This window comes from Lynx rufus, unplaced genomic scaffold (assembly GCF_022079265.1).
Source record: "Lynx rufus isolate CCGP_SWC_20201006 ecotype Redwood Valley unplaced genomic scaffold, mLynRuf1.p SCAF_13, whole genome shotgun sequence".
In the NCBI taxonomy this organism is placed as follows: Eukaryota; Metazoa; Chordata; class Mammalia; order Carnivora; family Felidae; genus Lynx; species Lynx rufus.
This window is the reverse complement of record NW_025814827.1, coordinates 53,307,585-53,335,263: the sequence shown is the minus strand read 5'-3', so window position 1 is coordinate 53,335,263 and position 27,679 is coordinate 53,307,585. Positions and strand designations below refer to the sequence as shown.

Here is a 27,679-nt window from a genome sequence, read left to right as displayed (position 1 = left end):
TGAAAAGTAGAGTAACAAAAATGAAAACTTCACTGGCAAGGTTTAAGAGCAGATTTTAGCAAGCAGAAGAAATAACCAGTGAACTTAAAGACTGGTTAACTGAGATTATCCAGTCTGGAAGAAAAGAATGAAGAAAAATGAACACAGCCTAAGACATTTCTGGGACACCATCAAGTTTACCAACACATGTGCAAGGGCTTTCCTAAATGGAAAGGAAAATATTTAAAGCAATAATGGCTAAAACTAAATATGGAAAAAAAAAAAAACCCAACAACCCACAAATGCATACATCCAAGAATGTCAACAAATTGCAAGCAGGATGAACTCAAAAAGAGGTACACTAAAAAAAACAAGAGAAACTTAACCATATCCTAGGAATCCACATTAAGATTAACACTTATTTCTCTTCAGAAACCAGAGGCCAGAAGGCAGTAAGATGATATAAAGTCCTGAAAGTAACTATCAACCAAGAATTCTGGCAAAACAAAAATGAAGAAAAAAATTAAGACATTTTTAGGTAAACAGAAGTTGACAAAGTTTATCAAGAAATGCTAGAGTCCTCCAAGCTGAAATAATGCATCAGACACTAACCTGAAGTCACACCAAAAAAATAACTAAAATAAAAGTAGTTACAGATAATTTTTTTATAAACCAGTAGTATTGCAATTTTGATTTGTAACATCTTTTTCTCTAGGATTAAAAAAAATGCAAGAAACAAGAATTATAAATCTATGTTAATGGGCAGACATGTATCTTAAAATACAATAGGAACAAAATAAAAATAAATTTTATGAAAATTTACAACTTCATCAGAAACATTTACCAAGTTCACAACTTGCATCAAAAACATTATGAAAGACAACCTATAAAGTGGGATAACACATTTGCAAATCATTTGCATGATAAGGGTCTAATACCCAGAATATACAGAGAACTCTCATAACCAAACAACAGAAAGACAACCCAACGTAAAAATTGGCAAAAGATACATCTTCAAAGATATACAAATGGCCAACAAGCACATGAAAAGATTCTCAACATTATTAGCCATTAGGGATATGTAAACCAAAATCACAAAGAGGTGTAAATGAAGGAATTACGGCTATACTAAAAAAAAAAAAAAAAAAAAAAAAGGAAAACAACAAGAGGTGGTAAGGATGTGGAGAAATGGAAACTCTCATACACTGGTGGCAGAAATATAAAATGGTACCGCCTATTCCTCAAAAAGTTAGACATACTCCTAGGCATATACTTTAAAAGAACTCAAAACAGGTATTCAAATACTTGTACACACATCTTCATAAAAATACTATTCACAAGAGACACAAAACAGAAGTAACCCAAAGAGCCATGAATGGATGAACAAAACGTGGAATATGAGGAATAACTGCGTACTTAATGGGTACAGGATTTCCTTTAGAGTGATGAAATATTTTAGAACTAATTAGAGGCGAATGGTTACACAACACTGTGGATGTACTAAATGCTACTGAATTGTACTCTTCTCAAATGGTTAAGTTATAGGTTATATGATTTTTACCTAAAAAAAAAAAAAAAAACCCACCCTAAAAAGCTCCTGTGGGGAAAAAAATGAATAATTGGTAGGATATAAGCTTATTCAAGCTAGATGCTACACAATAAAAAATGTATTCTTATTGCTTGATAGAAATGTAAAAACCACAGAGGGAGGTAGATGGGTCAAAAGTAGTATTAAGGGGGGGCGCCTGGGTGGCGCAGTCGGTTAAGCGTCCGACTTCAGCCAGGTCACGATCTCGCGGTCCGGGAGTTCGAGCCCCGCGTCGGGCTCTGGGCTGATGGCTCAGAGCCTGGAGCCTGTTTTGGATTCTGTGTCTCCCTCTCTCTCTGCCCCTCCCCTGTTCATGCTCTGTCTCTCTCTGTCCCAAAAATAAATAAACGTTGAAAAAAAAAAAAATTAAAAAAAAAAAAAAAAGTAGTATTAAGGCAAAATCATATTTCAAGAAAACTGCACAATGCAATATACATTTAGACAAAACAACACATATTCTACATTAATCAGTTATTTTATTTATTTATTAATGTTTATTTATTTTTGAAGGCGAGAGAGACAGAGTGTGAGTGGGGGAGGGGCAGAGAGAGAGGGAGACAGAACCTGAAGCAGGCTCCAGGCTCTGAGCTGTCAGCACAGAGCCCAATACGGGGCTCAAACTCACAAACTGTGAGATAGTGACCTGAGCTGAAGTTGGATGCTTAACCGACTGAGCCACCCAGGTGCCCCTGGTTATTTTAAAAAATTAAATAATTTGATTATCTGGTAATGCTAAACCAACAAACTAGTCAATATAATATGCTATGTTGTACTCATAAGATTCTCTCTTCTGAGAATTTCGAATTGGAGACTAAAAGATATCTGGTTAGGTTTAAGATGTAATTAAAATTAAAACAAAAAATATAGGATGTGTAAATAGACAAGGTAAGTCTAAGAGAGAGAAAAGGACACAGAAAAACAGATGATAGTATTACCTGAATTCTAGTCCACTGGGGTGGACTCTTGGCTTCCACAGATGAGTATGCTTTCAATTAAGCGTATTTTTTGCATTTAGTTTCTTGCAACCAAAATAATTTAAGATTTTAAAAGCAATTCTTAGGCTATGGAATTCAGTTGTTTTGATTTCTCCTAAGGGCTCAATATTTTTAAGTAGAAGAGACATCTGGGGGTAGGGATTGGAAGCAGTAACAGTATACATGTGATTTTTTAAAAAAGATCTTTATATGGTAGTGACACTAGAGAAGAGATGTAAGAAAAATACTAAGGGCAATGCTTAGCAATTAATGGCATATGAGTGGGCACAAAGGGTGAAAGAGGACTCAGATTAATGAAATGCCTTCACCCATAAAACTGGGAAAAACAAACTGGCACTATCAGAAAAAAGGAAATTAAGAGAAGGAAGTGGCTTGGGGGAAAAATAACTAAATTTTAATAAAACCCAAGATATTACATCCAAATAGAAATGTTTAGTAGGCAGTCAGGAATACAGGAAAACACTGGGATGTGAGAAAAAGATCTGGGAGTTATTCTCTTAGACATGATGCCCCAAGCCTAAAACAAAATGTCTAACAGAGTATGCATAAATGAGATGAACACTAAATGGGACAGCTATATCTTCCTCAAATTAATGGTGTACTTCATAAATGCAGAAAAAATATGAACATGTGGACACCTAATATGATATGTTTTGATTTGAAACAGAATTTAATATCCCTTAATACAATGCCTACTATGTGCTATGTATTAGAATATGCATGTAACAGAAAAAATAAAAAAAGACACAGTATATAATTCAACATGTCGGTTGAGTCTTAAAACAAATGCTGAGGTAATATGTCCATTAATCTCAAGATGATTTTTTACATGCTAAAAAACTTACAAATCCAAAGTATTTTAAGAAAATAAAACTGCAGACCAGTATCTCTCATGAAAATAGATGCAAAAATCCTCAACAAAGTATTAGCAAACTTAATCAAAAAATGTGTAAGAATTATACACTATGACCAAGAAGGATTTATCCCACATATGCAAGGCAGGTTCAATATTAAAAAAAAAATTAATGAATCAATCCATTAAATCATTAGACTAAAAAAGAAAAATCACACAATCATACCAATATGCAGAAAAAGCATTTGATAAAAATCTAACACTCATTTATGAAAAAAACTCTCAGTAAACCAAGAATAGACAACTTCCTTAATATGATAAAGACTGTAAAAAACCTACAGCTGAAATCATACTTAACAGTAAGAAACTAGAAACTTTGCCATTAAGATCAGGTACAGGGCAAGGATGTCTACTCTCACCATGCCCTTCAACATTATCCTAGAAATACTTGCCAAAGCAATAAAACAAGAAAAGGAAATCAAAAGCATAAAGATTGGGAAGAAATGACATGATCATCTATGTAAAAAACCAAGAGGCAAAAAATCTGGAATTAATAGTGATTACAGCAAGATTGCAGGATACAAGGTTAATATATAAAAGTCAATTGTTCTCTTTATATATCAATGAACAAATGGAATTTGAAATTAAAAACATTATACCATTTACATTAGCACTCCCCAAAATTATATAAAAAATCAACAAACACGAGTAAGATTTATATAAGGAAAACCACAAAACTCTGATGAATTAAACTCCAAGAACTAGGTTAAATGGACAGATCATAGATAGGAAGCCACAATACTGTCAACATGTCAGTTCTTCTCAACTTGACCTACAGATTCAATGCAATCCCAAATTCCCAGCAAATTATTTTATAAATACCAACAAATTGATTCTAAATTTTATATAAAGATTAAGTCAAAACTTAAAGCAAACACAATATTCAAGAGAAGAACAGAGTTGGAGGACTCACACTACCTGATTTTAAGACTTACTATAAAGCTACTTTAGTAAACAAGACAATGTATTATTGAGGAAAGCACATGCAAAAAGATCAAGGGAACAGAATAGAGAGCCTAGAAACAGAAATCTATTAAAAGTCAACTGATCTTTAACCAAGGAGCAAAGGCAATAAATACAACAACAGCAAAGATAGTCTCTTCAACTAATGGTGCTACAAAAGTTACACATCTACGTTAAAAAAACAAAAACCAAGCATCTAGACAAAGACCTTACAACCTTGACAAAAATGAACTCAAAATGGATTACAAATGTAAAAAATTAAATGACTTAAATGTAAAACACAGAACTATAAAATGTCTAGAGGATAGCAGCAGAAAACCTAGATGACCTTGGTTATGGTGATGCTTTTAAAATACAATCCCTGAGGAAAATACTGATAAACTGGACTTTAATTTCTGTGCTGTGAAAGACAGTATATCTTGAGAATTAGAAGACAAGCCACAAAGTGGGAAAAAATATTTACAAAAGATACATCTGATAAAGGAGTATTATCCTAAATATACACAGAACTCTCCAAACTCAGTAATAAGAAAACTCCATTACAAAACAAACCAAAGGCCTTAAGAGACACCATGAAGAAGGATATGATGATGGCAAACAATGTATGAAGTTCCAAAGAGTACATTACTAGAAAACTGCAAATTAAAATGAGATACCATTACATACCTATTAGAATAACACCACTGACAACCCCAATTGCTGGCAAGGATACAGAACAACAGGAAGCCTTATTCATTGTTGGTGAGAATGCAAAATTGCAGGCACTTTGGAAGAGTTTGGCATTTCTTACAAAACATATATCATACCATCCAACAATCACACTCCTTGTTATCTATCCAAAGGAGTTAAAAACTTAGGTCTACATGAAAATTTACAGACAATGTTCATAGCATTTTTATTCATAACTGCTGGAAGTTGGAAGCAACTCAGATGTCCTTCAGTAGGTGTGTGATAAACAAACTAGCACATTATTAAGTACCAAAAGAAATGTTATCAAGCCATGAAAAGACATGGAAGAATCTTAAAATGCATATTATTAAGTCAAAGAGGCCAATATGGAAAGCCTACTTACTATATGATTCCAACTATATGATAGTGTAGAAAGGCAAAATGATGGAAGGCAATAAAAAGATCAGGTGTTGCCTACGGTAGAGTTAGGGATAGTGGGAGAGAGATGAAGAAGAGCACAGAGAATTTTTGTCCAAACCCATAGGATATACAAAACCAAGAGTGAACTCTAATGTACACCATGAACTTTAGGTGATTTTGATGTGTTAATGTAGATTTATCCTTGGTAAAAAAAATGTGCTTTTCTGGTGAGTAAAGGTGGTAATGTGGGGTGGGGGTGGGGTTCACATGTGGGAACAGGAAATATATGGGAAATTTCTGTTGTAAACCTAAAATTCCTCTTAAAAAAAAAAATCTATGCATCAAGTTTATAAAGAAGAAGTAACATCAATGCAGTAAGAATCTTCCAGCAATGGTAAGTAACATTTTAGGCACAGGCTACTACAGGAATAATAAGGCTAAAGGCAGTATTTATTATTATTTTATTATTTACTATTTAATTATTATAACTTCAATCTACTGAATTAAAACGTCACTATATTTCCTAGCCATTAAATCTTTAATATAGGAGAAAAAACAACAATAGTTTTCTAATCTTTCATTCTGTTACTTTCTTTACTATAATGATTAAACGTAGGAGTGCCTGGCTGGCTGAGTCGGTAGAGCATACAACTCTAGATCCCAGGGCCGTGAGTCTGAACCCCATGTTGGGTGTAGAGATTACTTAAATCAAAAAAAATTTTAGTTCAGGCATCATTTTCATTCCATGTGCAACATAACTGACTAGAGGCCTTAATGTCAAAGGAAACAAGCTTTGAAGAGTGAAATGACTTTCTCAAGGTCACACATTAGACAAGTTACAGTAATTAGTTTGTCACATTCAATATATTATCTCCCCATTTATTTTATGTTACATACTTTCTACCATTAGGGGTTGCACATAGAAAACTTGTGTCTTAACATTTTTTCCTGAAAAAACAACAACAACCCAGAAATACAAGCATATAAACATGTATATATGAAAGGATAACTGCCAATAGTGAATGTTTGTGGAGACTTAATTCAGAAATATAGGATAACTGAACAAACTATGATTATCAAGATGTTAGAATATGACAGGTCATAAAAAGTAATTCCAAAGACAACTATCTTATTGCATGGAATGATGTTGCTTGTGTACTAAAAACATTACAGGGGTGCTTGGGGTGGCTCAGTTGGTTAAGGATCTGACTTCGGCTCAGGTCACGATCTCACAGTTTATGTGTTCCAGCCCCACGCTGGGCTCTGTGCTGACAGCTCAGAGCCTGGAGCCTGCTTCAGATTCTGTGTCTCCCTCTCCCCCACTGCCCCTCCCCCACTCGTGCTCTGTCTCTCTCTTTCTCTCAAAAATAAACATTAAAAAAATATTACAAAACCTTGTTTAATTATCCCCTTTTGAAAAAGCTACAGTATGTTTAAAAGTGTATTATATATTGTAAAAATATGTACAAAAATAAAACTTATCTCATGATCATAAAATTACAAGTGTTTTTTTCAGGTTTTTTTGGACTTATTTGTATTTTTTTTCTGGCTATAATGAAAGAGATAATTCCTTTCCTTAACAATAAAAAACAACTCTGATTATCAAAAGTCACTTGTAAGCAGTAATTTTAAGTGGAGCTAGAATCCAATTGTGTGACCTCATATGCATTAATTAATTTCTCTGAGCCTGTTTCCACCTCTGTAAAACCTGTTTCCACCTCTAGATACAGTAACTATACACACAACTCATAGAGGTATGAAAATTAAATGAACAAGTTATTTTATAGAATACTAAAAATTTACTATACATATAAAGCATTTGAAATAGCTTTCACCTAAGAACAGTCTCCACAGAAAAACCAGAGAACATCTTGCACACTGTGTATCATCTTGATCATGTTATTATTACAATGCAAAACTCGTGTTTTCAGGATATTATAACTTAGTGGGGGGGTTCTGCATAATGCAAATTATTCAGTTGATACATATTTAAATTAAGAAATCTCACTGTAGCACAAATGCCTCCATTTTCTCATCTTTTGCACTTATTATGCATTCTTTGTATGGAAAAACAACAAACACTAATTGTAGCTTAGAAAATAAAGACTAAAATATTATTCATGTATAACTAATGTCACAAGGACAAATAGTTATTATGAAAAAACTGTTTAAACATTAAGTAAGGACTTAATTATATGTACCACAGCCATGGGTTTTACGAGCTCAGGGTCCTTACTCACATCAAGATTATTATCTAATGGCTATGGTATAAAAACCAACAACAACAAAGCATTACTCTAAGGCCCAATGACTAGCTACTTCAAGAAGACAAAGTTCCAGCTAACAGATAAAAACATATTCCAGAGCCATAAACCATAAAAAGTAGTATTAATATACCAGAAAATCTCAAGGATAAATGCCAATATTGAATGTTTGGAGACTCAAGGAGTTTCTGCTAGATACAACATACTAAAACTAAAGAAATTCTTTAAGGGACTACTAACTTATAATTCCTCCTTGCTAGATCAAAAATAAACAGGTCACACTTGAATCATTAAATTCAGATGTCAATGATACCAACTTTTAGCATTTCTTCAACACTATTGAGGTTAATAAAAGCCTAGACTTCCATTTTTTAAAAGTTTATTTATTTTTGAGAACATGCATGCACAAATGGGGGAGGGGAAAGAATCCCAAGCAGGCTCTATGCTGTCAGTGTGGAGCCCAACGCAGGGCTCCATCTTGATTTCACCAACAGAATGAGCCACCCAGGTGCCCTGAAAGCCTAGAATTTCAAAAGCAACATAAAAAGTCCTTTAGGAACTCACATCATGGGTCTCCTAGAATGATGTGTTAGGAAGGATACATCAGTGCTATGTAGCCAAAAAATGTTTTAAATTAAATCTGACCAGGCATTAAAATTTAGGAACAATCTATAAAAATAGGCTTAACGTCTTCAAAAAAGGTGTCATGAAAACACACACACAAGTCTAGGGAACTTCCTGACTTGATCTGAACTGAAAGAACAAAAAAGGTCTTAGGAGGTAATATCCTATTATATATACATGTATACATATACATACACACACACACACACATATACACATATGTATATATATGGGTATATATATATATGTATATATATAATATATGCACACACACGACCAAATATAATGGGATATATATGCGTATATATAATATATGGGACAACAGAGGAAATTTTATCAATGTTAAATTTCCTGAAGGTGACACTTGTGGTTATGTGGGGAAAATGTCCTAGTTCTTGGGAGATACGCACTAAAAGATTCATTAAGAGTGAAGTGTGATAATCTCTCATAACTTACTGAAATGATTTGACAAAAAAAAAAAAAGAAAGAAATGTGACAAAAATAAGTGTGAAAGGTGTATGAATGTTTAGCCATACTATCCTTGTAACATTTGTGAAGATCTAAATATGTTCCAAAGTATGAGGAAAAAAATGAAGACAAAATACTTATTTAAAAAAGAAATAATCCTTTAGGAGAACAAACTAAGGAATTGTAGGATTTCTTCAGATGTGCATTTATATACTTAAAGTGAAATACATGGTTTATGTTTATCCATAGCCATAACCCACTTGCTGGTCCAAGACAGAGTAGGCAGGGGGTTAGTTGAACCAAGGTTGAGGTTTTGACAAGTGAGTAACATGGTGGGGGCTGAGGAAGTATGCAAGCAAATGAACTTAAAAATGGACTCAGAAATGTAGGCAAGTCAAAAGAGGAGAGAAGACATAGGGTAACAATATTTGTGAAAAAATGTTCAAGTGATGAAAAAATGGGAGTTCTTCCAAACAGCAAGTAGGAACGCTGAAGTTTAAATAAAAAGGCTTTTAGTTAATACAGTTATATTCACCTCAGCAATAAAACAAAGACTCATACACTTCAATTATTTCACACATCACTGATGTGTGCAATAAAACACAATTTTCAGACCAATATTTAGAGAATCTCATTGGCTAACCAAAAGCACAACTAAGGCTAAGTCTGCCACGTTTTCCTGACTCACAGCAGATTTCTAAGCATTTCCTCCTCCCCCCCCCCTTTTTTTTCTTTTTCATCTCCTCCTTTAAAATGGTATTTTAGTGAAAATTTTCTCTGGTTTTTAAAGTGTGCTACCTTTAGAATCTGTTGAGGCATTCCTATCAGAGACTGTGGATTTTTCCTACATTTTATAGTTTTTGAATTTCCTGCTTTATCAGTGCACCTCCTCCTGCTGATAATCTTATTTTGCCTTTCCCATTTGCCAAGGATGTGGACAAATTTGAACTCTTGTGCATTGCTTGTAGAAATGTAAAATGGTGAATCCACTGTAGAAAATAATTTGACAGCTATGCAGAAAGATAAACAAAGAATTACCACAGGACTCAACATTCCACTCCTTGGTATGTACACAACATAACTGAAACCAGGCACTCAAACAAATGTTTGTATATGGATATTTACAGCAGTGGTATTTGCAAATGCTAACTGGTGGAACAAACTAAATGTCCACCAACTTATCAATGGATAAACAAAATGTGGTATATCCATACAATGAGAAATGCTACAACATAAATGAACACTATGCAAAGTAACAGAAGACAGACAAAAAGTCACATATTAGATCCCATTTGTATGAAGTATTCAGAATAAGTCAATCCAAAGAGACAGAAAACAGGTAGGTGGGATGCCAGCCTGGGCCCAATTAAGAATAGGGAAAGGAGTGGGGCGCCTGGGTGGCTCAGTCGGTTAAGCATCCGACTTCAGCTCAGGTCACGATCTTGCGGTCCGTGAGTTCGAGCCCCGCGTCGGGCTCTGGGCTGATGGCTCAGAGCCTGGAGCCTGTTTCCGATTCTGTGTCTCCCTCTCTCTCTGCCCCTCCCCCATTCATGCTCTGTCTCTGTCTCAAAAATAAATAAAAACATTAAAAAAAAAATTAAAAAAAAAAAGAATAGGGAAAGGAGTAACTAGTTAATGGGTATAGTTTCCTTTAGGGTGATAAAAATCTTTGAAACTAGATAAGGAGGTGGTTGCACAACACTGTACATGCACTACATGTCACTGAACTGTATATTTTTACATGGTTAATTTTGTGTCATATGAATTTTACCTAAACAAAAATGTTTTAAAAAGTATCATTCTAAGTCGCCTGACTTTATATTCAATGTTAATAACGATGCTTCTTTATTAAAATTTTTCTTCTCTCTGGAGTTTTAGAGCTCCATTCTTTTGTACAGCTTATTTGTGCTGAACTTTTCTTCTTACTCTGTATGTTCACCCTGAATTTCATAGCTTACACATAACTTACATTAATATCTATACAATGACAATTGCCAAAATCTTAAGATTAAACCATTTTCCAAAGATCCATAGCCACACAGCCAGTGGAGTCTTGGGGCTTTTAAATGGAATACCCAGAGGCACCTGAAGATTTAACATGTACATAATATGAACCCATTATCAAAATATCATTTCTACTCTTCATCCTACAATTTCTGTTTTCATTAATGGTACACCTACAGTTGCCCTACCTGCAATATGAGGGGCACTTTTGAGTTATCTTTCAAGCTCATTATCTATCAGGTTATCATCCTAATCCCTGAGAGAAGTCTATCATTCCCTTTCTTTTTAATCTCTCTCCTCCACATACTTTTGTCTACTTTCAACTTACACTCATACTTCAAGGGTCATTCTCAACTAGACCTTAACACAACTTATACAGTACTATCAAAAAACTGTTATAGAAACATCTGATTCCACCATGAAGGACTGAACTACTATGCAAACTGCTCTACTTCAGCAAAGAACTAAACTGGAAAAATTACGTAAAACAAGTTTTCATACATTGAGACACAGGCAGTTCAAAACAGTGATCTGTGGGGGAAAAAAACAGCTAATAAGTTAAACTGTCTGAATAATCCAACTTAGTGCCTGGAAAAAGCTTTTAGATAACATACAGAAAGGTAGAATCACAACAGAGCACAATGGTCTACCAGAGTTGAGAAGACAGGAGACGGGAGTTCAAAAAGGATGAGAAGGCCAAAATTTAAGGGGTAGAGTACCAAAAAAGAAGCTGAGATACACAGAGAAAGACCCTCAGATATGTGCAGAAAATCTTTGGTTGAATACTCCAAATGTAGGAAAGGAAATTTCCTGGGGATGGGGCAGAGAATAGTTCAAGTTCCATTCTCAGAAGACCTTTAATATACAGGATATAGGGTCAAGTTCTCATTTTATTGTAGATCTAAATAAACAATAGAATAAAAGCTGTTCTGGATTCACCAAAACAAACTTAAATATATGAGCCTAGAAATTATCAAACTGATTCACAAATGCTTAACACATGACAAAACAATTTAAACACTCTTTAAAAAGAACACTTAGAAAACTCACCACCCAATAATGTAAGATTCAAAATATCTGTTATCAAACCAAAACTACCAAGAATAGTTACTCATAATCAAGAAAAAAACCAACAGAAAAAAAAAATAGATCCAGAAATGAAATACGCAAGAGTAGTAAAACAAGGACCTAAAACAATTATTATAAATTAAAAACAAAAAACAAAACTTCTTTTAATGTTTATTTGAGAGACAGAGAGACAGAGTGCTAGCAGGGGAGGGGCAGAGAGAGATAAGGAAACACAGAACCCGAAGCAGGCTCCAGGCTCTGAGCTGTAAACACAGAACCCAACACAGGGCTCGAACTCACAAACTGTGAGATCATGACCTAAGCTGAAGTTGGGCACTTAACCCATTGAGACATCCAGGCATCCCTAAATTTTTTAAGTATACTCAAAGCTGTAAAAAAAACAAAACCAAAAAAAAACCCACCAACATGATGGGAAGAAAAATGACACACAGTAAAAACAGACTTAAATGGAACTTCTAGATTTGACTATACAGAAAAAAAAAATCAATAAACTAGAAGAGAAAACAATAGATATACAGTCTAAATGAAACACAGAAAGAAAAAAAGGCTTAACAAAACAAACAGCTTTTAGTTAGCTGTGGGAAAATTTTAAAAGGTTTAACATACATGTAGTTGAGAGTCCAGAGCAGAAGTAGGGGGAGTAAGACAACAAAAAAAAGATATCTCAATAAACATTGGCCTAAAATTTTACAAATTTCAAAATTTCAAACCAAGAGGATCCAAGGAGGTCCAGAAACCTCAAGTAGAAGTATTTTCTTTTTTAAAAAAAGCACATGTTAAGGAACATTTTAAATAAAATTGTTTTTTAAAAAAAGAGAATAACCTTAAAAGCATCTGTGAGTTTTAGGAGAAAGGAGAACACATCACACACAGAGGAACACAGAAAAGAATAACAGCAAACTGTTAGATATCATGAAAAAGACAATGAACAGTCTTTAGAAAGCTGAATGAAAAGAAAAAAAATCCATTAGCCTATAACTGTATACTTAGAAGAACAAAGTGGGAGGACTCCATATTTCTTGATTTCAATACTTACCTACAAAGCTACAGCAATGAAAATAGAGAGGTACCAGCATATATGGATAACCATATAGATGAGCAAACTATAAGGAGAAGCCCAGAAATATTCACATTTATGGTCAACTGATTTTCAAAAAGAATGACAAGGAAATCCAATAAATGGTGCTTGGATAATGGAGATCTGAGTGCAAAAGAATCAAGCTGGACCTTTTCTTTTACCAGACAAAAATAAACTCAAAATGAATCACAGACCTAAATGTAAGAGCACTAGCAAGTAAAATTCTTAGAATATACAGGAATAAAAATCTCTGTAATCTTGGACTGAGGAAAACCTTCTTAGATATCATACCATTAACAGTGACAAAATCATAAAAAATTGGGTTTCATCATGGGGCACCTGGGTGGCTCCGTCAGTTGAACATCTGACTTCAGTTTAGGCCATGATCTTGTGGTTTGAGTTCAAGTCCCTCCTAGGGCTCACACTGTCAGCGCAGAGTCTGCTTTGGATCTTCTGTCCCTCTCTCTGCCCCTCCCCCACCTGTGCTCTATCAAAAATAAACACTTTGTTTTTATTTTTAAATTTTATTTATTTGAGAGAAGAGAGGAGTGCAAGCAGGGGAAGTACAGAGAGAGAGAGAGAGAGAGAGAGAGAGAGAGGTGGACAGAGGATCCGACGCAGGCTCTGTGCTCACAGGAGAGAGCCCAATGAGGGGCTCAAACTCACAAACCACGAGATAATGGCCTCAGCTGAAGTTGGATGGATGCTCAACTGACAGAGCCACTGCAGGAGCCCTTAAACAAACATTAAAAAAAAAAAAAAATTGGGCTTCATCAAAATTTTTGACTTTTGTGCTTCAAAAGATACCATCAAGGAATGTGTTTTTGGGAAAATATTTTTGCAACTCATACTTCAATGCAACTTGTATCCAGAATATATAAAGAGCCCTTAAAAGTAAGATAAACAATTCTATTTAAAAAGGGGCAAAAGATCTAAATAGATATTTCTCCAAAGAAGATATGCAAAGATATGAAAATAAACACTTGAAAATATGCATAACATCATTTGTCACCAGGGAAATGCAAATGAAAACCATATGAGATATCACTTCATATTCACTAGGGTGGTTATAATCAAAAAGAGGAAAATAAGTATTAGCAAAGATGTGGAGAAATTGGAACTCATATATTATTGGTGGGAATGTGAAATGATACAGCTAGTTTGTATGATAGTGGTAGTTTCTCAAAAAGTTAAACACAGACTTACCATATTATCTAGCAAATCCATGTCTAGATATATACACACGTGAAAAACATGTCCACACAAAAACTTATAGAGGAATGTTCATAGCAGCAATATTCAGAAAGTATAAACAACCCAAATGTTCACCAATGGAAAATTATTGAGCAATAAAATTTAAGTGTTACTGGATGTTATGATATGGATGAGCCTTGAAAATATTATATTAAAAGAAGCCAGTCACAAAAAGACCAGTACAGTTAAATCAATAAAAGACAGAAAATTAAGGGTGGGTGGGTATGGGCAATAGGAAGTGATGGCTTAATAGGTATGTGGCTCTTTTTTAGAGTAATGAAAATGCTCTAAAATGGGTTGCACTGATAGTTGCATAATTCTGTGTACTAAAACACCAATGAATTGTACATTTTATTTATGTAGGTATGTATGTATGTATTTAAAACGGTAAATGGCTGCATTGAAACGTTGGAGATCAGTTTTTTTATTAATTCTTTAAATACTTACTTTTGAGAGAGAGAGCGCAAGCACGCGTGCACTTGTGTGAGTGGGAGAGGGGCAGAAATAGGGGAGACACAGAATCTGAAGCAGGCTCCAGGCTCTGAGCTGTCAGCACAGAGCCCAATGTGGGGCTGGAACTCATGAACCGTGAGATCATGACCTGAGCAGAAGTCGGATGCTTAACCAACTGAGCCACTCAGGCACCCCTGGACTGTACGTTTTAAATGGATGAACTATAGAATATATGAATATTTCAGTAAAGCTGTTAAATAAAAAGATTTATACTGTAATATTTTCTTTCTTTTGAAAGAAAATATCTTTTAAAAATAACAATTATCTCTTCAAAGCAAAAATTATAAATATATACTGTGATGTTTAAAACATACTGTAGAATTATAGAGCAATGGAACAGAATAGAAAATCCAGAAATAAACCAATCATATGGTCAATTAATCTTCAACAAAGGAGGAAAGAATATGCAATAGGAAAAATAGTCTCTTCAACCAATGGAGCTGCGAAAACTGATCAGCTATATGCAGAAGAATGAAACTGGACCACTTTCTCATACCATGCACAAAAATAAACTTGAAAGGGATTAAACATCTAAATGTGAGACCTGAAGCCATAAAAATTCTGGAAGAGAGCACAGGCAATAATAACATCTCTGACATCAGCTACAGCAACACTTTTCTAGATATGTCTCCTGCGGCAAGAAAAATAAGAGCAAAAATTGGGATTTCATCAAAATAAAAAGCTTCTAGACAGCAAAGGAAACAGTCAATAAAACTAAAAGGCAACCTACAGAATGGGAGCAGAAATTTGCAAATGACATATCCAATAAAGGCTTAGTATCTAAAATATATGAAGAACTTATACAACTCAACACCCCAAAATACCAAATAATCCATTTAAAAAATGGGCAGAAGAAATGAACAGACATTTATTTCTCCAAAGACATACAGATGGCCAACACACACATGAAAAGAAGTTCATCATCGCTTACCATCAGGGAAATGCAAATCAAAACTATAATGAGGTATCACTTCACACCTGTGAGAATGGCTAAAATCAGTAACACAAGAAACAACAAGTGTTGGGGAGTATGCAGAGAAAAAGGAACCCTTTGTGCATTGTTGGTGGGAATGCAAAGTGATCCAGCCACTCTAGAAAACAGTATGGAGGCTCCTTGAAAAGTTAAAAATATAACTACCCTATAATCTAGCAATCGCACTACCAGGTACTTAACCCAAGAAATACAAAAACACAAATTCAAAGGAATATATATACTCCTATGTTTATTGCAGCATTATCTACAACAGCAAAATTATGGAAGCAGTGCAAGTCTCCAGTGACAGATGAATGGATAAAGAAGTGGTATATATATACAATTGAATATTAAGTCATAATGAAACCTTGCCATTTGTAATGCATGAATGGAGCTAGAGAGTAAAATCCTAGGCAAAATAAGTCCGAGAAAGACAAATTCCATGATTTCACTCATAGGTGGAACTTAAGAAAGAAAACAAACAAGCAAAGGAAAAAAAGAGAGAGAGAGATAAACCAAGAAACACACTCTCTCTTTGAAGCTTGCTCATTCATTCATTCATTCATTCATTCAAAGAGAGAGAGAGAGAGAGAGAGCAGAAGCAGGGGAAGAGCAGAGAGAGGGAGAATCCCAAGCAGGCTCTGCACCATCAGCAGAGCCTGACCTGGGGCTCAAACTCACAAAAACTGGGAGATCAAGACCTGAGCCAAAATCAAGAGTTGGACACAACCAACTGAGCCACCCAAATGCCCCCAAACAAGCTCTTCACTATTGAAAACAAATTGATGGTTACCAGAGGGGAAGTAGGTAGGGGGATGGGTGAAATAAGTGATGGGGATTAAGTAGTGCACTTGTCATGAAGAGCATGGGGTGATTTCTGGAATGGCTCAATCACTATATTGTACACCTGAAACTAATATAACACTGCATGTTAACTATACTGGAATTTAAAAAAAAGAATAAAAGAAAAAATATATAATTAAAATGTGTAACAAAAGAAAAAGGGATCAGAAGGTTAAATATACTGTTACAAGGTTCTTAAATTATAAATGATAGTGGTGTAATATTTGATAATGAACTGTGTTTAAAGATACATATTTCAAATACTAGTACATCACTAATATAAAGATACAAATAGGCTAAAAGGATGGAAAAGATACACTACACAAACATTACTCAAGGAAAATACCATTGGCTATATTAGTATTACACAAAGTAGACTTCATAAGTATTATGAAGCATAAAGAGAGTGCTTTATAATAATAACAGCTCAGTTCATAAAGAAGACATAATCCTAACTAAAATTTCAAAACACATGAAGCAAAACCTAAGAGAACTGAAAGGAGAAAGACCTATATAATCACAACTACAGATTTCATTAGTATTCTTTAAGTAATTAAAAAAAAAACAAGTCAACAACAACAAAAACATCACTAAGGATATATAAGACTTGACCGGTACTCTCAAAGAATGTGACCTCTTAACTTGCATTTACAGAACCCTTCACCTGAAATATTAATGAACATTCTACTCAAGGTCCCACCATACACAGATTATATTCTGGGTTATAAAGCAATCTCAATAAATTTACAGTGAAATCAAACTGCCGTTTTCCAACTGCAAGAGAATTAAACTAAAAATGAGTAACAGAAAAATACCTGGAAAATATTTAGAAATAAAATACTTATAAAATAACCAATGAGTTAAATTTTAAAAAAAATCAAAAGGAAAACTACAAAGTATTCGAAACTGAATGCAAATGTAAACACCAAAATTTGTGGCATGCAGTTAAAACAAGCTTAGAGGAAAATGTTTAACAGAAAATATAGTAAATAAGATTGGTCAAAATCATTAATCTAGGCTTCTACTTCAAGACACTAAAAAGAAGCCAAATGAAAGCTGAAAAAGGGAATTAAAAGCAGAATTCACTCAATTAAAAAATAGACAAAAGGAAAAAAAATCAATAAAACCAAAAGCTGGCTCTTTGAAAAGATCAGTAATATTGACAAATCTCTAATACGAAGGGGGAAAAAAACGCAAATTAGTAATACAAAATCAAAAGAGAAGCCATCACTACAGATGCTACAGGCATTAAAATACTGATAAGGAATGAAACAATCTTCTGTCACCCTGGATGAAATGGACAAACTCCTTGAAAACCAATGCTTGCTCAAGAAGAAATAAAAAATCTGTACATCCCTGTATCTATTTAAAAAATTTAATCCAGGGGTGCCTGGGTGGCTCAGTTGATTAAGTATTCCACTTTTGATTCTAGCTCAGGTCTTGGATCTCATCATGACCTGATCATGAGTCAAGCCCCATGTGGGCTCTGCACTGAGAGTGTAGGGCCTGCTTGAGATTCTCTCTCTCTCTGCCCCTCCCCCAACTTGCACACATGTGTGACCTCTGTCAAAATAAACATTAAAAAAAATTTTAATCCACAGTTAAAAACCTCTTCAGAAATAAAAATCCAGGTCCAAACAGTTTCACTGGTGAATTATATCAAATTTAAGAAAGAAATATTACCAATCTTGTACAACCTTTTTAGAAAATAGATTCAAGTCTGTGGTGTCCGTTTTACTACTCTGATACCAAAACCAGACAAAGACACTTCAAGAAAACCATAGACCAATATCCCTCAGGAAGCAGAAATCCTTAACATTTTAGCAAACTAACTCCAGTGACATATAAAAAAGACAAAACATTATAACCAAGTTGTGTTTATCTCAGGAATGCAAGTTTTTAACATCTGGAGATCAATTAATATAATTTACCATTAAACAGACTTTTAAAAGAACCATATGATCACCTCAACAAATGAAGAAAAATCACAACAAAATCAACATCGATTTTGGACATAAGAAAAGGAACTTCCGAACCTGATAAAGAGCATCTATGAAAAACCCAACAGCTAACACCATACTTAATGATAATACACTGGATGATTTTTGGGGTGATGAGAATGTTCTGTATCTTGCTTGTGGTGGTGCTTAAATGACTACAGAGTTATCAAAACTCACCATTCTATTAAAATTGATGAATTTTACTGTACGTAAGTTATATCAATAAAGTTGAATTTTAAAACTACTGTAATAGCTTCTTCAACATTATTTAAAAAGTTTAGTTCTTTAAACAAGACTTAATTATAACAATAAAGTACTGCTCATTTATATTACTATGCCTAAAGATCTACAATCAAGTTCAACTTTTAAACAGTAAGTATCTGATATATATTTACATTAAGTTGAACCTTCAACAGAAGATGGTTGTGCCACAGTGCATATTGAGAATTTGATATTGAATTCAAACAACTGAGAATTTCTAAAACTGATCAGCATTAATCAGTAAAATCAATTAGAACTACCACCACCAACAACACAAAAGTGGACTTGAAACTTCTATATAACTATTCTTGTGATCTTACAGTACCTCAGTATAGTTCTTTTTATTTTTTTAATGTTTGTTTACTGATTTAGGAAGAGAAAGAGCAGTGTGCAAGTGGGGGAGAGACAGAAGGAGAGAGGGAGGGGAGGGAGGGAGAGGGAGAGGGGGAGAGAGAAAGAGAGGGAGAGAGGGAGAGAAAAAGAGAGAATCCTATGCAGGCTCCACATTGTCAGCGGCAGAGCCCTATGTGGGGCTTGAGCTCACAAACCCGTGAGATCGTGACCTGAGTCGAAACCAAGAGTCATATGCTCAACCGAGTGAGCCACCGAGGAGCCCCACCTCAGTATACTTCTAACAAAGCACTTAAATATATAAATTATCTGTCAGTTAAATGAAATAATTCAAATTATGCTAAAATATGGGATAGAGTTTCATTTTATCTTACATTTGGAACTCGTTCATTTTCCTCAAACCAAATCACTCAATTACCATGAAGATATTCAAGAAATGAGAATTTTTAATTATAAAAATAAATGTATAAAACACTATTACTTTATTATTTTCTAATTACTAAAGAAAAATATTTCCTAATTTCTCAGTTATTTCCATAAAGCCTAACTATATTATTAGAGCAAATAAGAATTCTTTAAGTTCAGAGCAGAAAGCTAATATTCTAAGAACCTTTACATTTCTATTATACTAAAGATGGATACAAATATAGATAAGAAATATGGCTAAAACTACACTTTGTTGAAGGAAAATACAAATGATTAAGAGTATATCCAAATGTATGCTCTATAAATTAACACTTATTAAAAGAAGGGAGAAGATTACAGGCTATTTCAACTCTAACACTAGTGGATAACAGTTAATGCCCCATATTCCACTTCTTTTTCACAACAGGAAGTCAGCATTTCTCACCAGACAACCCAATTAGTATAGAACTTAGCTAATAATCAGACTAAAAAGGCTAAAATATACACTGAAGTAAAAATGAGCCTGACATTTTAGATAGGTCAGACATCCTAGTTTTGTCTTTAAACAATGCTTATTTATCAAAGAAGATCATTAAGAACAAATAAAGCTAAGATGGGATTAGTTCATGTTTTCAAACCATCCAATTTTATACTCCAGTCAATTACTGAGGTTTCATGATTAACTCATGTTCACTTTAAATGCAAATAAACATGATAATATTCTACCTTTATTCCTCAACTTTAGACTACTCCAACCCTCAGCTAATAGTTTACACTGGGCAAAGTAAACGTAACACAGGCTTGTTTTTAAAATAGTGAGGATATAAAAAAATTAAAAACAAAAACAAAAAAATAAAATAGCGAGGATATCTGCACACACCTGACTTCAGCTCAGGTCTTGATCTCTACAGTCCCTCCTGAGTTCAAGCCCTGCATCTGGCTTGCTGGGGTCAGCGCAGAACATGGTTCAGATCTTCTGTCCCCCTCTCTCCCTGACCCTCCCCACTCCCATTCTCTCTATCAAAAAATATTTAAAAATACAGCAAATAAACCACATAGAGCTAGTGCTGCTAACAAATAAATGGTAACATCTCAAATCAGCAGTCTTTCATACGTTTATAAATATTGCTATGAAATTTAAAACAAATATTCATATGTAAAATGGGTAATAAAAATAGTACTAGACTTAAAAAATATTCAAAACTTTCAAATTATCTGTTTAAAAATCATTAACTATGATTAAATAGTAGCATAATTTAATCATCAACTTATTCTAAATTCCAGATAAGAGAAGTTTAACATTTTAGCATTCAACTTACCCATTTATTAGAAGTCCAACAAAAGCATTAATGGCTAAGAACAAAGTTTTCTGCAAATATCAGATAGTTATGTCTAGAGTGAACACTCAACACAATCAATCCTAATGAGAACTACACATCTGTTTCAAAACTTAGCTTTTATGAATCATGAACATTTGACAAACTGTTGGTATAGCAAAAGTGAAATTTTAAATTAAATCTCTGCAATGATACTTCTATCCTACCTGTATCTTCAATAAATTCCACACATTTTTCAACAAATAGTGGTATGGGCTTCTCAGCTGTCACCAGATCCTGGAGGGGCATCCCAAAGTAATTACTCTCCCAATTTCTACGTGTTGGTGGATTGAAGTTCTTAGTTTTCTTTTTCTGCTATAAGAAAACATACTCAAGTTAAAACTATTAAAATTAATTTCCTTCAAAATAGCATGAGTATTAAGCAATGTAAATACACATTTTGTATCAAAAGATTCATTTAAAAGCCACATCTAACTTAAATGACCATCAATATGGGACTCAGTTAAATTCTGCCAGAAGCATCAACCTGAGCAACGGAAAGAGACAAAAAGTGAACAGAGGAAATATGACTAGAAAAAAATGTTCCCTCTAGAAAATAATAGGAAACTGGATAGGTAGGGAAATTAGAAAAGGTCATTTTTCAATACCAACTCAAAGGAAAAGCTCAAAGTGAGCAATGCTCAATTCAGTTTAGGTGTGGTTTACTAACTCTATTTGGTCTTTAGGGCAGGTCCAAGCGAGTTTTTCGCATATAGGTTTATTTATAAAAACATAATATAACTTTAATTATTGATTATACAATGAAGCTATATAACTTCATGACTTTTAGTCCCATCATTTGTCTTTTCTCATTTTCCCATTTTCTTCCCATGTACTGACTATATCTTAAACGTTAAAATAGTTTTCTTAAGTAACTGATAAAACATTTTCACAATAGTAAAAACAAAATGAAATACTGATTTTTAGAGTTTAACTTCAATATAGCACTGGGAGAAAATGGGTTCTTAACCAAGAAGTGAACATCTGAAAAACCTATGGAGGTTTAGAATTGCTGAGGAGATTCTGAGTCAGTTTTTCTGGAGTAGGATACTACAGGCATCTCCAAAGATAATTCTATTATGCATTCCCCCATTGAGAATCTCTAAAATATATGAAGATAAGTAAATTTTCAGAAATCCAAAGATGTCAGAGCACTTCTATTGACAGCCCTTGTTCCCTTTTTAGCTTACCTACGAACTTTTATTTTCTGTTATAAATCACAGATCTATTCATATCTGTCATAAGTATCATTACTGACTTATAAATAGGATAAAAACATAACATTTCTTATCAGAAAAGGGGAGAATGGCAGACATAGGAGAGCTTTCTATCCCTAAAGCAATACTCCTCATCTTAATTTCCCATTCCTCCTGGAGGAGTCTCTCCTTTGGATGGATCCTCCAATGTATTCTTCCAAGTCTCTGGCTATCTTAAATAATTAACTAAGTCCTTTCTTCATTTCAATTTTAGGCTGTTCCACCTAGCAAACTTCCAGAGCTCATGAAACCCAATTTCTAAATCCACATGTACTATATCTCAATGGTGATAGGGATTATATACAAACCTGGTGTGTACAAATCATATACAATATAACTAGGTATCTAGGATATTGCCAAGAAAGCACTGGAGTGTTTGATCTGGGTCAAGACCTAAACCCACCGGTAGTGTAGATCCTTACTCCTTAAATAATCCTTCCACTCCCACCACCACCAAAGCAGAACATTATGCAAGGAAGTGGAAATGAAGACACTGTAATTTCAAAAATGAGATAGGATAGTGGCAGAGTCCTCTTTCTAGACTGCAAACTATCAGCTGCAAAATTTGATTAGAAAACTGAAAACTGAGGCAAAGATGAATGTATTTTCTTTAAAGAGTTAATACAACAATGAAAAAGATTATACTTAGGTAGATTAATGAAAATAGCAATGTCTAGCCTATGGTAGGAGCAACAGGAATGAAGTGATACAAAGATCTTAATACATCTTGGCCACTTAAAGAACACAGTTGTAAGAAGAGTAAGTTGGTTGGTCCTAAATGTTCCAGTCAATTCTTAAGAAATCCTCTTTTTAATACTGCCCTTTAGGAATCAATCTAAACTTTCAGATGACTCTAAAAATATTCCACCCCTTATCCTTGGAATCATAACAAAGGAGGAAAAAATGAAGTGTAAACTTCATCTAGTAAGCACTGAATACTTGACTGAAATTGGGAGGGTGAAGACAGGAAGCAAAGTAAGGTAGATTGATTCTGTGGCTTATGCTCAGGGAACATCCCCCAAGGTCTGTAAAATTTCAAGGGCAAATTATTTAATTCTGTAGTTATACCAAGATTCAGGGATAGTACTCTAAGGTAATGAAAGGCTAAATGTCTTATAGCATGGAATTTCTGGCAAACTCTAAAGGGATAATTTACTAACACAGAACTGCCCTGACAGCTCAAGTTTTAATTCATATACATTAGGAGGAAAAAAGGGTAAAAAGTTCTGTGATTTTACTAATTTTTCTACTAACTGACATGGATATAAAAGAAAATTCTATGCAGAAAAAGTTTTGGATTAGACATTCCTGTGTTAGCTTTTATGATAAATAAAAATATATACAATTCCTTTTTTCTAACAGAGATAGTTCTTAATCGTCAGAATTCAAGGATTTCTTTTAAAACATGTGAATTTTAAAAAACTTTACATAATTCTGATATACACCCCTTGGTTGAGAGTTGCTGATCTATAGCGATAAATTTATACCAATTCAAAAACGAATGTTTTAAGTTAAACTAAGGTTGGATGATTACAATTGCTATAAAAAATGCTATCAAGATTCTCTGAAAGGCAAGAAAAAAAAGAGGAGTATGGTTATTTGCTAATTTATTTCCACAGCTATTAAAGAAGCATTGTCAGAAATGGCAGCCCCAATTAAATAATTACGCCAGCAGGAAAACATCTAATTTACGATAACCCAATTTTTAATTCATACTACAGTCACACATATCCTCATTTCTGCTTAAATGCAAATGCCCACCATCTTTTTTTTCTGGCCACTTAGGCAAATCTCATGTCATGTCTGCTACAAATGAATGTCCGCAATAAAATAAATATCCCATTCACAAATAATGTAAACAATGTTATCAATTAAATGTCCAGCAGATATTAAAAACTATCATTAGTGTAAGAAAACAGGACCAGGAAACGGTATATAAATAGCTTCTTCCAGGAGCTGCGCTCCCGCTTCGCGAAGATCAGCAACACAACAAAGAAGGGCATCTAATAAGCAACACTGTCAAATAACTACTGTAATTAATAACACTTAAAAAACATAATGCCTCAACTGCTTCATTTGTAAACAACCAACCAAAGAAAAAAAAATAGCAAAAAGCAGCTAACTTGGCTTTCAAAAGAATGAATCCAAGAAACAAGAATATCTGGTCTTCTCTACTCTCTTAAGATGGGATTCTTGGGAGGAAAACAAACAAAAAAACACATCAAGAAAATGAGACAAGAGGAAGCAAAATGTAAAGAAACTGAAGAAAAAAACCCATTAAAGAAATGAAAACCTCTTTAGTGAAGATTCAATTGAAAAGATCAGAATAAAGTGAAAAACATCATCAGAGATCCCTCATCTACTGTATCACTCCTACGACACACTCCAAAAACTACTCTTGCTTCCACTGTATTTTATTTTTTAATGTTTATTTTTGAGAGAAAGAGAGAGGGCAGGGGAGACAGAGAGAAAGTCACAGAATTCAAAACAGGCTCCAGGCTCTGAGCTGTCAGCACAGAGCCCCATGCAAGGCTTGAACACACGAACTATGACATAATGACCTGAGCTAAGTTGATGCCCAAATGAAGGAGCTACCAAGGCACCCCTTCTACTTTCACATTAAAAAGTCTCAATCATCTTCTCCTATTTGCCCCATAATGCCATTTTCTCTTATAGACAAACTCTGCAGAAGTCATATAGACTAGAGGTCTCCAATTCCTCTTTCATTCCCTCTTTTATGTACTCAAATTAGTCTATCACCCTCATTACTCCATAAACCTATTCTTATCAAGGTTTTGTTTTGCAACAGTTAGTTCCCAACTCTCACCTTCTCTGACCTTTCAGCAGTCACTCTCTTCACTGGACTTTCAGAACACCACCTGTATGACCTCACTCACTCTCCCCTTATTTGTCTCTGCTGGTCCCCTTTAGCCAGCCTTGTAATGCTGTGAATATCCCAGGCCTCAGTCCCTGACCATCTTTTTTTTCTCAACATCTGTCCCAGCCCTCTTCATACTGTCATCCAATTGCTGATAACCCAAATACTTCCAAGCTCAGCTCTTTCTCCTGAACTCTGGACTCATCTAAAACATTCTATTGGACATCTTCACTTGAATTTCTAAGAGACATATCGTTCTTCATATGTGCAAATCTAGAAGCACCAGGGTGGCTCAGTCAAACATCTGACTTAGGCTCAGGTGACCATCTCACGGTTTGTGAGTTTGAGCTCCAATTTGGAGTTCTGCTGTCAGCATGGAGCCTGCTTTGGATCCTCTGTACCCTGTTCTCTCTGCCCCTCTCCCATGTGCGCATGCTCACTCTCTCAAAAATAAACAAACATTAAAAAAATGTACAAAACTAAACTTCTGATTTCTTTAAAATGTTCCCCAAATGCAGCCTTATCCCTCAGATACTGACAATTCCAACCTTTCAGTAGCTCAGGCTATAAAAATCTTGGTCTTAGCCTTGATCCCTCTTTTTCTCTCATACTCTAATTCCAACTGTCAAGCACATGTATTAGATATAGAATCTAACTATTTCTTAAAGCTATCACTTCACACATCTAGATTATTGTATCAACTGCTTCAATCCATTCCCCCTGGTCCTATCACCATCCTCTCAGACCATTCTCAACAAAGCAGCCAGAATGATAGTGGCTACACAAACAGCAGCCTATAAAGCCATATACAAATCTGCATGCCTTGAACTTGGTCTCTTATACTCTGACTTCATTTCCCTCTACTTTTTTCATCACTTACTCCCTTCCTCCATCCACATGGCTAACTTGTTTTAATAAATCAGGCATGCTCCTGACCTAGGACTCTTATACTGGCTGTTCCCTTTACCATCTCAATGAGGCCTACCTCTACCTACACTGTATTACAAACTGTAATTTTAATGCCTGTCTTCTAGCTCCTGCCCAGTATTCCCAATCCCTTATACTGCTGTTTCTACCCACAACACTACATACTTTACTCATGTATTTTTATTATATTATTATCATATCTTTTGGTGCCCCCCTGCTATAATTTCAGCTCCAAACAAGGGCAGGGGTTTTTATCTGCTCTGTTCATCAACATACTCCAAAGATCTAGTATAGTGCCTGTAAAAAAGAAAGTACAAAGGGATTTGAGATCTCTTCTGAAATAATGAACACCAATGTAGATTAAATTAAATGATCTCATCATGTAATAACAATAAAAAAATTTTTTTAAAGACTAGGACAATGAAATGTAAGCAATGTACTTTATAGCAGAATAAAGATCAGCTAAGTAGGATAAACAGCAATTGCATGTAGCTTTGGCCCACAGTAGCTCCTTCCTGAAAATACATTCTCATCCAATCATGCTAAGGAGAGGGAAGTAAAATCTATGACCTATGAGGAAATCTTGCCTTTCATAAAGAGCAGGTACAAACATGCCTTGTATGACTGACTTCTAGAATTTCACAGGAATTTCCTTAAAGACCACATTCTGCTACACAGGATTTCTCAACTTCCATATTATTGACATTTTGGGCTGTATAACTCTTTGTTGTGGGAGAGTGCCACAAACATTAAGACGTTTAGCAGAATCCCTGGCTTCTACCCAATAGCTACCAGTAGCAACTCCCTACCCCAGTTGTGACAGCCAAAAATGTTTCCAGACATTGCCAGATGTACCCTGGAGGGCAAAACTGACCCTGGTTGAGAACAATCATGCTAGGCTAATAAAAACAAGGATGAAGGACTCAAGTTTGGGAGATAGCTAGAGACAGATTTCTGGGAAGTGTGAGAATTTTAACTTTAAAAAAGGTCAATAGGTAACTCAAGATTGAGAAATAGTACTGTAAGGTACACAAAGATGAATGATAATCAGAACTTTCCTCAAAAAGCTTACAGTGTAGTAAGAAAAAAACTACAAAGTGATAAAACTACTACAAAGTGATTACTTTAGGTGAGAGGAGTAAGTATTATATCATATCACACACTTACGTCAGTATAAGAAAGAAGCCTTAGGGCAGCTCAGTCAGGTAAGTGTCCGCTCTTGATCTCAAGGTCATGAGTTCAAAGCCCCACATCGGGCATGGAAAAGGAAAAGGGAAAGGGAAAAGGGGAAAGGGAAAAAGAAAAGAAAAAGAGAAGAAAAGCCTTAAATGGAAGCCAAGACTCCCCGAAGGCTTCTTCAATCCTTTTTCAAAAAGTCTATAAAAGCTGTAGGTGCTAGCTGAGAGTATAAACACACTTTGGAAATCAGGGATATTGTGAAGGCTCTTTCACACCCTTTAAGCTACCACTCAGCAAAAAGAAGGAAGAGACAGTAACTGAGGATAAATAAATGTGGTCTGGGTTCTTGTTCATACTAACCGACAAACTGGTTTCTAGCAATGATTCATCTCTAAGATGCCATCTTCCT

The 27,679-nt window shown here is 34.6% G+C and overlaps 1 protein-coding gene across 3 annotated transcripts in view; it reads right to left on the bottom strand.

The window, feature by feature from the left end:
• Window positions 1-27,679, bottom strand: part of ARHGAP5 (Rho GTPase activating protein 5) — a 74,974-nt gene that overhangs the window by 17,025 nt on the left and 30,270 nt on the right. For 2 of the 3 annotated variants that reach the window (XM_047075583.1, XM_047075582.1), the window contains exon 3: window positions 21,198-21,345. In XM_047075583.1, the coding sequence (XP_046931539.1) occupies window positions 21,198-21,345 (148 nt within the window). The remainder of the gene's footprint in view (window positions 1-21,197; window positions 21,346-27,679) is intronic. The other variant, XM_047075584.1, reaches the window with a different exon arrangement.